At 34.8% G+C, this 13,967-nt stretch overlaps 1 protein-coding gene across 4 annotated transcripts in view; it reads right to left on the bottom strand.

Moving 5' to 3' along the window:
* Zdhhc17 (zinc finger DHHC-type palmitoyltransferase 17) overlaps positions 1-13,961 on the bottom strand; it is a 78,339-nt gene extending 64,378 nt beyond the window's left edge. For all 4 annotated transcript variants that reach the window (XR_004517289.1, XR_004517290.1, XR_004517291.1 and 1 more), the window contains exon 1: positions 13,803-13,961. Coding sequence is in view for 1 of the 4 variants with exons in the window: in XM_010639535.3 (XP_010637837.1) it covers positions 13,803-13,895 (93 nt within the window). In the remaining 3 variants the exon portion in view is untranslated. The remainder of the gene's footprint in view (positions 1-13,802) is intronic.
* Positions 13,962-13,967: the final 6 nt, after the last annotated feature.

Here is a 13,967-nt window from a genome sequence, read left to right as displayed (position 1 = left end):
TATAAATATATATTTTATATAAATATATATTATATATTTTTGACCTTCAAATCTGAACAGTAAGACAACTAACAAATGGGCAAAAGATACTATTACAGGTTGAAATACATACCTCCAAAATCCATTATGTTAAAGTACCTAACCTCCAATATATCAAAAGTTAACTATATTTGGACCTGAGTTCTTTAAAGAAATGATTAGGTTAAGATGAAACCGTTAGAGTGGGCTCTAACCCACCCGACTATTGTTCTTCCAAGAGAAATGTGGATAAATAAAATGATCATGTGAAGATACAGTGAGATGGAAGCCATCTACAAGCCAACAAACAAGATATCAAAAGAAACAAAATCTGCCAATCTGCCAACATCCTGACTTTGGATTTCTAGCCTTCAAAAATGCAGTGTAAAAAAAAACTGTGGTATAAAAAAGAATTCCATCATCCAGCCTATGTTATTTTATAACAGCCTTAGAAAACTCAGACAAGAAATAATTCTCTAAAGCAGATACAAATGAAAATGAGTGCACAAAAAGATATTTAGCATCAATTAGTACCAGGGAAATGAATATTGACAATGGCTTATTATCATGCACTTGTTAGAATGGGTTGAAATGAAAAAGTGCCATAAACTTGATTAATATAGGTGCTGCCTTGCCATCCACTTTTAAGTCTGACATAAGTTACTTGAAACATAGTTAAACCCTGTGTCATGACTGGCTTAGGTAAAACTTCACCTTCCAGTGTGACAGTTTGCAATACAGCCTGCTTGTTTTGCATCTCACTGACCCAAAACCCAACATACCTCATAGCTAACTGTGGTAACCCTAAAGGTCAACACCAGTGTCAAATAAATAAGCTCACCCTTTCACAAGTGTTTGCTTTAAACTAGTCAATCCACAACTGCTCGCAGGAAAACCAAGAGTATAACTCCCATGGACCTTAATAAAGTCATAATCCCAAAGATTCCCTTTATTTTTCTCTCCCCCTCCCTACTTCCAAATGGTACCCTTAACCACTACGAACCTGTAATAAATTTCTTCTGTTTCATGCATTTTGCTTTTATTTCCTCATTTGTTTTACCTGACACACATCAGGACCTAACTTCCCACCTTCTTCCTCTGCCAGGGCTAACCTAGAAAGTGTCTGCTTGGCTTATGGACACTCTTGGGACATTAACCTTTTGATCAAATTACAAAGAAGCCACACAATAGAAATAATAAAGGACAAGACCAGTACTGGTAAGGATCCAGAGATCAAATCACTCATACACAACTGGGTGGGCTATAAAATGTCTACAACCCTAGAAAACAGTTTGGCAGTTTCTTTCAAATGTTAATACCAACTACTGTATGTATGACCCAGTAATTGCACTTCTAGTTTATCCTAGAAAAATGAAATTTTATGCTCAAACACTTATACACAAATATTTAAAGTATGGATACAACCCTGATGACTTACAGATTAATAATAAACTGTGGTACATCCATACCTTGGAATAATATTCAGTAATAAAAAGGACTACTGATACGTATACAACCTTGACAAATCCTGAGAATTACACTCAGTTTTTAAAAAGGCAACCCCATATGATTATATAAATGATTCCACTTAAATCTTAAAATTACAAAATTATAGAAATGGGGAAGAAATTAGTGGTGCCAGTTAATGGGAGGTTGGGGGATAGAAAGAAAACAATACGGCTATTAGAAGATAATATAAACAATCCTTGTAGCGATAGAAATATTCTGCATCTTGACTGTTTCAGTATCAGTTTGTTGGCTGTGGATTCATACCACAATTTTGTAAGATGTTACCATCAAGGGAAAAATTGGGTAATGGTTATATGGGATCTATCTGTATTACTGGACAACCATATATGAATCTAGTTATTGTAAAATAAAATGTTTAAATAAAAGTTACCAATTTGAATATATTAAATTTGTCCAATTTATCCCAAATTAAGCATGCTTCAAAAGATAAAAAGTAATTTTTAAAAAATGAAATACAAATTTTTTAGACCTTACAGTCATGTTTTCCAATAGAACTTCTGCATGTTCTACAATTCTGTGCTGTCCAAAACAATAGTTACTAATTATACACCACTAATAAACACTTGAAATTTGAGCAGGATGACTGGAAATGTAATTTTTACATTACCTATTGTTATTAAACAACTATATATCATTGTTGGCTACCATACTACACAAGTGCGGGCCTAAACACTACAAAAATAGGAAAGATCATTATGTGGTAAAATAGATGTGTATTCAAACTAAAAAGAAATACAAACTTTACAATATATTAGAATGTAATAAAAACAAGAAAATAAGTGTAAGTAAATAAAATACTTTTATTTGCACAGAAAATTTCTCTGTATACTAGAAAGTAATGGTACTCCTAAAGAATGAGAGATGTGTTTGTTTGGGGCAGGGAAATGTGGGACTTTCACTTTCTATTATAGCCTCTTCCATACTATTCAATGATGTATCACTGATTCTGAAAGCTAAAAATCATGTGGGTGCTTAAATTTTTGGTACCTTGAAAATTCATATGCTATTCAATAATGTAGGATAAATCAGATGTAAGGGCAATAGTTCAGAAAGTTTAAGTTTGTATTTGTTTTGCTGTGCCTGCCATAATGCTAGATTCTACTTTGTCATTTGTTTACCTGCTATATATGTCCCTTTTCTTGGACTTAATTACATTACTTGAATGAAAAGAAAGAAAAAGGACACAAATTAGTTGAAATAACAGGAACTTCCAAATAGAGTTAATTAACTTTCTCCATAAACATGTGGTAGACCCTGGATATTTACCAGTGTTTAAAATGAGAGCAAATTTCAACAGAAATCAATACCTACCAATTCATTCATGATTACATTTACTATGAAGATTTACAATTTCAGTGAGATAATGAAGAGATAAAATATCCAAGGTAAGAATAAGATTCAAAGTGGTATTCGTGCCATTCATGCATTCATGCATTCAGTAAGACTGAACTGCAGAAAAAATGTAAAGATCATAAAATAAACAGCTAGTTCTATTTTCCAGGTACTGTTCTGGACAGTGAGCGTAAGCAGTACTATTGCTGTATCATAAAGTATGAAAATACTGTCAAGTGAATGACAATACTTCCCTATCACTCAGAATTACTATTTACTACTTGGAGGGCTATTTATACTCATTAAAATCTTTCTATTGACTTATTTGGATAGATTTTTATCATTTGCCATTGTTTTGGATATATCAAAAAGAGAAAAATAAAATAAAATGGTTATTGTGTTGCTAAAACTTCAGTCAAGATTGGCCTCTTTCTTCTAAATTATAGTACTGTTCAACCAAGAGTTGCCAATTCTATTCTGTTTATGAGCCACCCAAAACACTGGGATACAGCATTTCCTAAAACAATCTATCACTTTTATCTCTAAGATTTCTTTCCAAACGATTAATTTGATGTTAGAGTTTCCTTGATCCTACCAGAATTTATCCACAGTTTTCAAAAAATAACGGAGATTTATACTTTTTTAAAATGTCCCTTAATCAGACTGCTGATTCAAATGGGGGACTGTAAGCACAGAATTATGCTACCATTAAAAAAAAAAAAAAAAAACACAAAGATGGCCTATGCACAAGTAATGAATGGCAGCTAAGGAAATCTCTGCTGCTCCTCAACCAAACCAAGGGATACTATAAAGTATGAAACACAAATCCCAATTTCAGAGACCGAATATGTAAAATTCATACGTTAAAATCTACAACAAATGGTACATAAATGCATTTACTCTCATAAAGAACCTAAAGAGGTTAGTGCTGTTACTCCCATTTTTTAGGTAAGAAAACAAAGGTGAAGTAATTTGCCCAAGGCCAAGCTGTTAATTACACATGGATGTGGCATTTGAACTATGTTATTCTCCTAGAAATGTACCCAAAACATTCTATTAAGTAGGAAAGTATAGGTCAGTAAATCTTTAGATTTATAATTAATACAAATAACAGTGGGACTTTCCAAAAATGGTTAAACCCTCAAGAGACACCCATTTAACCAGCACCAACTGTACCCTTATCAACTATTGCCATAGATTCAACACTGAGAATCTCTACTTCCAATCCCATCTACAACACAGGGTGATTCCAATGGAAGTTGTCTCCTTTCAAAGAACTAATGAAAATACATTTTACCTTATTATTTACATAAGGTAGGAAAATGAACAAAAAAAATTGTAAAAAAAGAATGTTTAAGGAAATATAGTTTCATTGTTTCAACTCAAAGGGTTACTCAAAGAAATGCTTAGAACAAATCTCAAAAATGAATACTCCCTTGGCTCCTTTAATGTCAAATAAGAATTGACAATAACTGATAAAAAGTTTTTCTACTGTGTAGTAAAAAATAAGAAATAAGTGTGCTTGGACCTATTAATTTATATGGAAGATGATTATGGATTTGGGAGTCAGTGTTTAGGCTCTAAAACAAATTCTCCCAACTAGTGATTTGAACCTCAAAAGATTATTTTACCCCCTTAATATGTTTCCTAATCTGTAAATGGTTTAATGTGTACTTGACAGACCTACAGTGAAAAGTAAATGAGCAAATTTGGAATCACCCAAGATATCCTTCAATAGAGATGAATGCTTATATAAACTGTGGTACAGCCAAACAATAAATAATCCATAAACCCAGGTTTAATGAAGTGCTAAAAAGAAACATGCCATCAAGCCATGTTAGAACATGAAGAAATGCAAAATGAATTCAAAGAGGCCAATTTGGAAAGCAACACAATGTATTATATGACATTCTGCACAAGGCAAAACAATGAAGACAGTAAAAATGCCAACATGAAAAGGTAGAACAATGGATTTTTACATCGGTAAAACTATTCTACATGGCAATATATACACACTCTTCAACTTATAAATGGATGAAGCCTCAATAAATCCATCATAAGTCAAAAATATCTTAGGTGCATTTAAAATACCTAAGATAGAAAATTAGCTGTTTACCCTTGTGACTGCATATTGACTAGAAACTGTGGCTCACTGCCACCACATAGCACCAAGCAAGAGTATGCCACCTACTGCTGCCCCAGGCTTTTGCACGATGCTAAGTAGAAAAATTTTAAGCAAGGAATCTTTTGTAATGGTAGACAGTGTTAAAACCTACAGAATGCAGCACACTAAGAGCCATAAAGTAAAGTACCAACTTTGAGTGATTAATGATGCATAAACGGAGGTTGATCTACAACAAACATACCACTCTTGCTGGTCACTAACAATGGAGAAGATTATGTAGTTTGGAGACAAAAGATACAGGAATTCTTTCTACTTTCTCCTCTATTTTCCTATCAATTTTAAATGGCTCTTAAAAAATGTCTACTAAAAAATTCAAAACAAAATATGAGAACATTTGCAACCACAGCTAGCTAGTGTCTATCAAATAATTATCAACTTTTTATCATTTCTACCACATTGTACTGTGCTATAAAAACAGGAACCATCTGGATTTAAATATAGTTCTGCTACTTTCTAGCCAAGTTTCTGCTACTTTCTAAGTCAAGTTACTTTGACCTCTCTGCTTCAATTCTGGTTTGTAAAATAGATATACAAAGCTGTGAGAATGAAATGAATGAATATATGCAAAAGTATTAAGGGTAGTGCCTAGTATATAATCATGTGATCAATTATAACTTTTATTATTATCTTGATCACACTGAGGACACAGTACAGTTCATTTATTAAGCATCAAATTAGCTTCCTTCTCCCTCCTGTAATACATTTTCCCCACATATCAAAGTAGGTATTAAAGAATGGAGAATAAAATATAGAAATGTTTATCAGAACTACTTTAAAATTTTTGCAAATTATACATACCATAAATACAAATACTGCATTAGAAATTTTAAGGTGTTATCTACAGAAGGATGTGTACTCTTGACAAAGCTTCCCATAATATTCTAAAGTAAACACATATTCTTACTGCATCAAACCTATTTCCCACATAAATCCAGTTTTAATGAAGTTATTATATAGCTCAGAGTAACAGAATTCAATGTGTTGAAATATTTTTACAAAAATTTCTTGTGGATTCTATATACTGTCAAGATTAGAAGTCGGCAAACCATGGCCCACCACCTGATTTTATGAACAATGTTTTATAAGAACAAGAGCATGCCTATTCATCTTCATATTGTTTATGGCTTTTATACAACAGCACATCTGAACAGTGTTATAGAAACCATATGACTCACAAACTTGAAAATATTTACTATCTGGCCTTGTACCAAAAAAAAAAAAAAATCTTCAAATCCTGGTCTACACTGTTATAAAGAATGGTATTCACTAGTACATTTATTGTGAAGAGTGAATTCAATGGACTATAATTATCACTTAAAATGTTTTAGAAAAATTAGAAGGTCAGAAACAAAGCAAATAAAATATTTCATATAAATGACAGAAATAGCTTTGCCTGCCCAGCTACCTCAAGGAAAACTGTTCCTTCCCCAGCTCTAACCAAGTGATCTTAGCCAATTATGATGCCTAAGGATCATAAGCTTAGACTAACTGAGGACCACCCAATGTCACTTTTCAGTGGGGAAAGAAGGAAGATATCCAGTCCCTCTCTAACGATTAGATTGGAGTCACATGGCCATAAAATAAAAATTTGAAAAGCTGTCCTTGTCCCCACTACACAGAAGAAAGTTGCTCCCTATTAGAAAGAAATGAAACTAAATGGAAAAAAAGAAGAGACAAGAGATTAAGTCTCAGAAGTGGTCTCATCTCAGGTTCCAATTGTTGTTCAGTCCAATTGCACCCCTGCCATCCTGAGTTTGGGTTGTCTGAAAAAATTCTCTATTTCACTCAAGTATGAACAGGACTGCTGACATTCACAACCAGAGGATTCTAACAAAATAAGCAACTTTTGCATTCAGCTCAAAGGACTTACTTTTTCCATGGAAACAGAGATAGTCATACTAGTTTTGTTCATTCCTCATTTAATCTTTCATAAACTGACAAGTATTCAAATAGGGAAATTATTCTTAAAAGTTAAACCAAGGTACAGTACAGTAACAACTAAGAATTTATTTCCCACATGATTTTTCAAAGAACAAAATAAATGATAAACACACCAGCCATCTGATATAAACAAAAAAGGCAGTTCCGCTGCCTGCCTTGTAAGCACAAGGACCTGAGTTCGATCCCCGGTACCAAAAAAAAAAAAAAAAAAAAAAAAAAAAAAAAAAAAAGGCTTCATGCAGTTAGCCCTATCATCTTCTACAATTTCAGTGACTATGGGATAGGTGATCCTAAGACACAAAAGCACTCTGATTTATCAAACAAAAGACATATATCTGTATACATACATACATTACATTTGTATGGAATAACTCATTTTGGCAAATTTCAACACAAAAAAGTATTGTTTAACCCTTTATAGACAAGGAAATAACAGTATTTCTTTCATAGAAGGCTGAAGTTTCTCACCAAGCTTTCAAATTAGCTGCTGACAGCTCAATTTTAAGAAAAACCTAAAAGAAACTATTATCCTAGGACTAGATAAATATTACACTGGGTGAAAGTTTTGTGTACTTTATAAATATTGCTTTGAATAGTAACTTTTCAAACTCCAAAGTTGAAATATCTGATATTTATTTTCTTCTTTATCTATCTGTAAAAAAAATCTAATCACAAAATAATATAATGAGAATTGTATATATCCTTGACAGTGAAATACCTTTTTGGAATGCATTATGGTTGGCAGTTGTGTTAAAAGCACACTACATTTTAAAATACCTTGACTTAGCAGAACATACTGGTGCACACCTATAATCCCAGCTCTCTGAGAATCAGAATCCCAAATTCCAGCTCAGCCTAGATCAATCCCCAGTACAGCTCCCCCTAAAATAAAAACACCTTTAACTGCTTAACATCAACTATCTTAATATACAAAGAAGGATCAGCCGGGTGTGGTGGCGCACCCCTGTAATCCCAGCACTGGGAGGCTGAGGCAGCAGGATTGCTGTGAGTTTGAGACCAGCCTGGGCTACATGGTGAGATCCAGGTCATATTCAGTCTCAACTACATAGTGAGACCCTGTCTCAAAAAAAAAAAAAAAAAAAAAAAAAAACAAAGAAGGATCAAAATATCCAGTGAATGATTAAATTTTTTAAATTACAGTAAAAGACACAGACCATTGATCCCTCTCAAAATCACCCCCAACCCTTGCTTCAAACACACTTAGTCTATCATTCTTACCAATTTCTGAAGCAGTTCTGGAAGTCCTCTTTCATGTGCGTCTTTGAGGTGTAACTTAAAAATACAGTGAATGCTAATGACAAGTCTCATCCAACAACAGGATTGTAGAAACACTATCTTGTTTCTTTATGCACCTTATTCACCCAATCTGGCATAGGTAACTTCTGGCTGTTCTCCGAAGTCAAAATGAATACGAAATATAATAATCTGAACTGATTCAGGTAACTGATACAGCCAGGATAGTAAAATTAAAGACTTTCACAAATACTTCAGAATGTGGAAAGAATGATGGGATAAATGCATTTGAAGTGAAGGAGAGAGAGTATCTTGTGAGATTAATGGCAATGTGTCGTTTACTGTAATAAAATTTTTAATTTAAACTTTCACCATATTTTTAGAAAATACTCCTTACTTTTATGACAGGAAAGGAAGACAATTCATTTTTAATTAAAACAAAAATACAGAAACACATATACTCACATTCCTGTATCCTGAGATATCTGAAAGTACACAATTTTCTATTTTACAATGTATTATTTTGCAGCATTGAAGAGTCAAAGACCATACTTACATGCTCAACAAATACTCTCCAAATCAGAGCACACATCTTCAAGAAGATCAAATTGTACTAAAAAGATAAAATATCCTGTCCACCCTCTCCTCAATACCGAGACAATCAATATTATACTAGTCATTCCGTTAGTTGTCTCCATTACACAATATGTGTATTATGTTTAAGCTGTTTGATTTATCAATTTGAGAATTTACTAACTTGTTATCACAACATTAATAGCTAACATTTATTGTGTGTATCAACTGCTGGACACAGCATACATTATCTTATTTAATCTTTATAATTAATTGGCAAAGCAGATACTTTTATATTCCCATCCTGCTCTGGAAAACTAGGACACAGAATTCAGTAACTTTGCCAGGGTCATATGTGTAGTAAGGCACAGAACTACAATTTGAATCCAGGTATCTTAAAACCATTGCTCATACTTTTAACCTATTTGTTGGGTTTGGTTTTTTTTCGAACTGAGGATTGAACTCGGGTCCTTGCGCTTGAAAGGCAGGCAACCGAACCGCTGAGCTAAATCCCCGGCCAGGTTTGGTTTTTTGAAGTACTGGGATTGAACTCAAAGCCTTTGCACTGAGCTAAATTCTTTTTTTTTTTTTTTTTTTTTTTCCTTTTTTGGACTAGGGCTTGCTAAATCACAAAACTGCCCAGGTTAAACTCAAATTTGCAATCCTGACTCAGTATCCCAGAATGCTGGAAATAATAGTATGTGCACCATCATATCTAGCTAACCTGTATATTCCTATATTCACCCACTCTATAGTCCACCCTTAGCACTTCTGAGATAATTCCCAAAAATCAAATTAAAATGAGAGGGGACCCCCAAAACAGAAAAATGGCATTTCTCAAACCAAGTAAAATTTTTTTGGTTTTATACGTAATTTTCAACTTTAGATTGCCACAACACATAAAGTCACCATTTAGTACCATGGTTACCATGATTAAGAGCTAACATTTTTACACCTGAACATATGACCTATAGCATTTTTGTTGGTTTTTTTTTTTTAAGTGAGCATCAGGCACTACATATTGCAAAGAAATGTGCTTTGAAGGAAGATTTGCCAGTATACTGTTAAGAGAGAAAAAAAAGATTTCTAAGAAATTTTCTGTCTGCTTTCTGAAATCTGAAATCAAGTGAGCAAAAAACTACAGTGAAAAAAGCAAAAATTTCCAGGCATGGTGGCACACACCTCCAGGACTGAGAAGGCTAAGGAAAGTAGATCACGAGTTCAAGGCCAGCATAGATTACACAGAGTTCCAGGCCATCCTGAAATACAAAGCAAGACCTTGTCTCTAGAAAATCACTAAAGATTTAGAAGTCTTGAAAAGTACTTTATGAAATCTGTGAAGAGTAGATGTAGCAATACTTGTTCTAATATTTAATATTAATACCAATATTAATACATAAAAGATGATATTAAAAAGTTATTTAAAACAGAAGGGGAGGAGAAAAAAGTATTAAAAGTTTTGAAATTGAGAGGAAAAAAGAAAGAAAGCAAAGAATGAAAGCCCTAGATAATCTAGGCAATCCAGTTCAAAGCTATGAGTCAGACCTTTCTGAAATACAGAGCTCCTACAATACTCTGGCAGAAAAGGGTATTGTGATCTCATTAAATCAAAGAGTGAGAGGATTTACTGAGGATGTACCAGTAGGTGAAAAAGAAGACTGGTGATGCAAGTCTGGGGGATTGCAGACCAACATATGGGCTCTGTCCTTTTATTAAAGTTTTTATACTCACCATCCTAAGTGACAGGAATCTGACAGTGCTTACAAGCTACAACTACTCCATTCAGCACTCACTTGGATTCTGTCAGAGTGTTTATGCGCATATATGCTCCTGGCTAGATCATTACTTTTGAAAATCGTACACTATCATCTTTATTTTAACCCATACAACACAATGCTACAAATATCCCAATATCGAGTTAAATGCTCAAGTTGGTTATCTTGAGAAATCACAACTTATAATCAGAATATTAGAATTCAAAGAAATTTCAGAGATCATATGGTCTAATCACTTTGTCTTATAAGCAAACAAAGCAAGAGCAGTTAAATATCAACTAGCCCAAGGTCACTGAGCCAAGACCAGCACTGTCTTCCCTTGATAATCAGGTTATCTTTTTCTAAATAGCATTTGACTCTTCCATTATGATAAAATGAATAATCAACAGAAAGCAAACTAACAGCAACTTCCCTTTCGGTATTCAATACTGTATATTCCAGGGTATTTACATAGTTCAATTTGCTTGATAGCCTAGGTCTGTGATGGCTATTTAAATATGCTACTTCACAATCACAGTAACTCCAGAGAGTAGGCAATATTAACCCAATTTGACAAATAAAGAAAATGTAATTTTACCATGATGAGAGTAAGTTGCAAAAACCCAGGTTCTCAGTTTGTTGCCAGAAAAAACTTGGCTCTTAACCACTATCCTATAATGTCTCTTTTGATAAACAAATGTTTACATGACTTACTAAATGGATTATTTAATTCATTTAAAACTAAGGTTCTCTTATCCCAAATTCTGTACTTCTAAAAAGATTTCATTTTGCATAATCCTCTAACAAAGGTTTTAACAGGCAGTTTGCATACTAACAAGAAATTTAAGCAATGGCTCATTTGTCTCACAAATACTGATCTGTTCAACAAGTGAGGAACTCTGTGACAGTAAATCTGAAGATAAAAAGTAAAATAAAATGTTCCTGCACAATCCTATTCTACTAAATTAAAATCCATATAAGTTTCTAAATCAGTCACCAAATCCAAAATAAATGTATAACATTTCCTTCCTCTTTCTTGTAGAGGAAAAAGAAATAAAATTAACTGAGCATCCAGAATGTGCCTTTCCTTGAACCTCAATATAGTTTCACCTAATCCCTTATAGTCAAGCAAGTTTTCTGATAAACAAACTGAAGGTTAAAAAAATTAAGTTCCTATTTCAGGTCATTTAGTTACTAAAAATTCAGAATTTAAACCCATGCCTGTTGGACTCAAAGCCTGTGTTCTCTCCAAAAGGAGTTAAAAGTACTATTATCCACTGCTCACCAAGACAGAGAATGGGTCTCTTCCCAAGGGATTATTTTAACAACAAAAATACATTATCTCATTTAGTCTTCTCAACTACCCATTAATTAAGCATTATCATGATATTATCATAAATGTAAAGCTAGAATTGAAAAGTAGCATGCCCAAAAACATACTTCCAGAAAGCAAAAGAACATAATTACCACTCTATCTCTATAAATGATGCAAGACACTAAACCACAGAAAAAAATACAGAAAGACTTCAGTCCGTAATCATGAGCTTAATATCTAAAACATTTAATTAGACCTGTTCTTGCTGGGTAAAAAAGAATGGTATATATATATATCTATATAGATATAGATATACATATATCTATATCTATATCTATCATGTTTACCAACTGTCACTTCTAATGATGAGGAAGTTTATTTTCTACTTATGGCGAACCTGGTAATCTGAAGATTGTTCTCTCAACTTCAAACCTACTGGCCATTCTACTACACTAAGCAATCTCTGAATTTATTATCAGTTGAAATTACTGATAAAGGAGCAAAACACAATTTTACAAAACAAAGATTTAAGAAGACTATATTGGAATGTATAGAATACCATTTAAGTACTTGAAAACATCCACAGGAACAAATGAATACAAAAATTCCTTAGAAATATTTTCAAGATATCATCTGAAAACTATTTCGTCTAAGACATATTTAGAACCTAAACATAAACCTAAAGAGATGTCTCTCCAATACCAGTTTTGAAAAATGTTATCTATCACTTCGGTCAAAAAAAGGTTTAGTGTTACTGCACAGTTCTGTCAGAAATCCAAAGTCATCTTCTCTGAGGTCCAGGTACATATTCTTAAGTAACTATCCCATCTAAATTTGATAAAGTTGAAACACGAGAGGGTTGTCGAATATCAACATATAACGTAAAAGGGTGATTGCTGGTATTCACATTTTTACTCAAAAGTCGTAGTACAGTACAAAATGCACAAATAGAATCATCCTAATGCAAAGCAACCAGGGAGAAGACTTTCATGTTTGTGCACTCTGTAATGAAGACACTGATTTGTTTTCATCTCTCAAGATATTCAGGAAGCTGTGCCACTCCTCCCCACACATCACTCTGAATCATTAAAAACAAAAAGCATAAACAATTGCTTTCAGGCCTTAATTAAACATAGCACTAGCTTAACTAAAAACTGAGGTAAACAAGTACAGAATGTGACTGATCCTGGAGCAGAGAACTGTTTAATTACATGGGAAGACACACTGTAATGAGAAACGTGTTGCACTGTCTTCCTCCCGCTCCTAAAAAAGCGGTATGTGAGTGCTACTGTGAGCTTGGGACTATTCCCAAAAGTTCTGACCTGTCTTTTTAATCGCTTAAGGACAAATGCTCAAATACGGGTAAACGACACAAGGTGTCCCAAGGCGCTGCCTATGACATAACCTGGAAGGACACCACTTTGCCCAAGTAACTGTCCAACCATAGTGGAAGAAATGGAAGGAATTGTATCGCTCGCCATGGCGAAGTAAAAAAGAGAAAAAAAAATCAAAACCTGACTCGCTTCCTCCTTGCCCCCTCGCTCCTGGGGTCCGAGCAAGACTACGGGTTTAAGAAGCGGTTCCCAAGCAGCACCAGGCCCTCTTCTCCTGGGCGCCCACAGACAGCGCTACGACACAGCAACTCCCTAAACATCCCCACCTCTGTCCTCCAGGCACCAGCAGGGACGGCGTCCCAGAGCCCGCCCCGGCCGGGCCCGCCCCGCTATCTCCTCCCCCGTTATCCGCTCGCAGACGCGCTGGGGCCTGGATTCGCTTCCCCAGCCTCCCCAAGTTCAGCGTATCCCATTCCGCTACACACGTCGGCCACAGCCCTCGGCGAGTCTGGGGGAGAAAGGTCAGAGGCCGCCAGACGAAGAATATGATCGGCACGGTCCCTCACCTCAGGATGGAGTAGGGACACGCAGCCCGCTTCGGTCTCGTACTCATCCGGGCCGTCCGCCATCTTGGTGTTAAATCCCTCCTCCCGCTGCATGCCGGGAGAAAGCGTTTCCCCCTCGCAAAGCTCCGGCAGGGCGGAGGGCGAGCGCGTGGGCGAGCGCGAGCC

Source organism: Fukomys damarensis, unplaced genomic scaffold (assembly GCF_012274545.1).
Source record: "Fukomys damarensis isolate Sample0158 unplaced genomic scaffold, DMR_v1.0_HiC HiC_scaffold_15, whole genome shotgun sequence".
Taxonomy (NCBI): Eukaryota; Metazoa; Chordata; class Mammalia; order Rodentia; family Bathyergidae; genus Fukomys; species Fukomys damarensis.
The sequence above is the reverse complement of the archived record's forward strand: the minus strand, read 5'-3'. Positions and strand labels throughout refer to the sequence as shown.